This window comes from Procambarus clarkii, chromosome 75 (assembly GCF_040958095.1).
Source record: "Procambarus clarkii isolate CNS0578487 chromosome 75, FALCON_Pclarkii_2.0, whole genome shotgun sequence".
Taxonomy (NCBI): domain Eukaryota; kingdom Metazoa; phylum Arthropoda; class Malacostraca; order Decapoda; family Cambaridae; genus Procambarus; species Procambarus clarkii.
The window spans coordinates 6,084,523-6,085,970 of NC_091224.1; the positions used below are offsets into that span (position 1 = coordinate 6,084,523).

Genomic DNA, 1,448 nt, shown 5'->3' on the forward strand with positions numbered 1-1,448 from the left:
AGATTTTTCAGAGCGGCTCAGGTATGGTATGAGCCTTCAATAGCCTGGGCAATATTCTGGTATAGGACTGGAATATACAGTAGTAAGGGGGAGGGGGTATTACCCGGCGGGTCCCGGGGTTAGTCTGCCTCTATCCAACCCTTCTATGCCTGTCTCCTCTCCCTGTCCTGCCCCGTCTCTCTCCTGTTTTTCTAACATCTCTTTCCGTTTCTTTCCCGTCTGGCCTCCAGTCTCGACCAAACAGATATTTCTATTTATCTACATACTAGCTGTGCCCGGCCCCGCGTTGCTGTGGCTCAGCAATACGTGCACGTTGCTGTGGCTCAGCAATACGTGCACGCTGCTGTGGCTCAGCAATACGTGCACGTTGCTGTGGCTCAGCAATACGTGCACGTTGCTGTGGCTCAGCAATACGTGCACGTTGCTGTGGCTCAGCAGTACGTGCACGCTGCTGTGGCTCAGCAATACGTGCACGCTGCTGTGACTCAGCAATACGTGCACGCTGCTGTGGCTCAGCAATACGTGCACGCTGCTGTGTCTCAGCAATACGTGCACGTTGCTGTGGCTCAGCAATACGTGCACGTTGCTGTGGCTCAGCAATACGTGCACGCTGCTGTGGCTCAGCAATACGTGCACTTTGCTGTGGCTCAGCAATACGTGCACGTTGCTGTGGCTCAGCAATACGTGCACGCTGCAGAGCCACAGCAACCCTTCTCTGTCCCCCCTTCCTCCCCACCATTCCCCCCCTTCCCCCTCCCCCTCTTCCTTACTCCCCCTTCCCTCCCCCTCTCCCTATCCCCTCCCCTCTCCCTTAATCCTCCTCCCCTACCCCCCTCTCCCTTACTCCCCTCTCCTCTCCTCCCCCTTCCCTCTCCCCTTCTCCTCCTCCTCCCCTCCCCTCTCCCCTACTCCTCCCCCTCCTCCCCCCCTTACTACTCTCTCCCCCCCTCCCCTACGCCTCCCCTCTCCCCTACTCCTCCCCCCTCCGCTACTCCTCCCCCCTCCGCTACTCCTCCCCCCTCCCCTCTCCCCTACTTCTCCCCCTTTCCTCTCCCAAACTCCCCCTCCCATCTTCCCTCCACCCCCCTCATCTCACAGCTTCACTACACACTATCTTCACTGTATACACTGTCTTCATCACTGTAACCATCTTCCCTACTCACTATTTACATAACTCTAGCCCGAAAGAATTTTGTTCACAGTTTTCGGGTAATCTTTTTTTTTGTTTTTTATTAATACATTAGGAACATCGGCATTTGTGCAGCTGTCCTAGACTGTATAAAAGGTAGTACAGTGTGTCAAAAAGCTAGCTACGTGATGCTAAAAAATCCCCATCACACAGGATGGTTAGTCATACAAGGGCATGTAATAGGCAGTCTGCACTGGCAGACTCCGGACGCATTTTGAGGATATCATCAACACAAGAGTGAATAAGGCAGCAGTGGTAA

General features: G+C 54.2%; 1 protein-coding gene across 1 annotated transcript; it reads right to left on the reverse strand.

Moving 5' to 3' along the window:
- Positions 1–265: 265 nt before the first annotated feature.
- On the reverse strand, positions 266–739 carry LOC138356972 (thrombospondin-related anonymous protein-like). Its single transcript, XM_069313503.1, has one exon. The coding sequence runs from the start codon at positions 737–739 to the stop codon at positions 266–268; it is 474 nt and encodes a 157-aa protein (XP_069169604.1).
- Between the last annotated feature and the right edge of the window lie 709 nt (positions 740–1,448).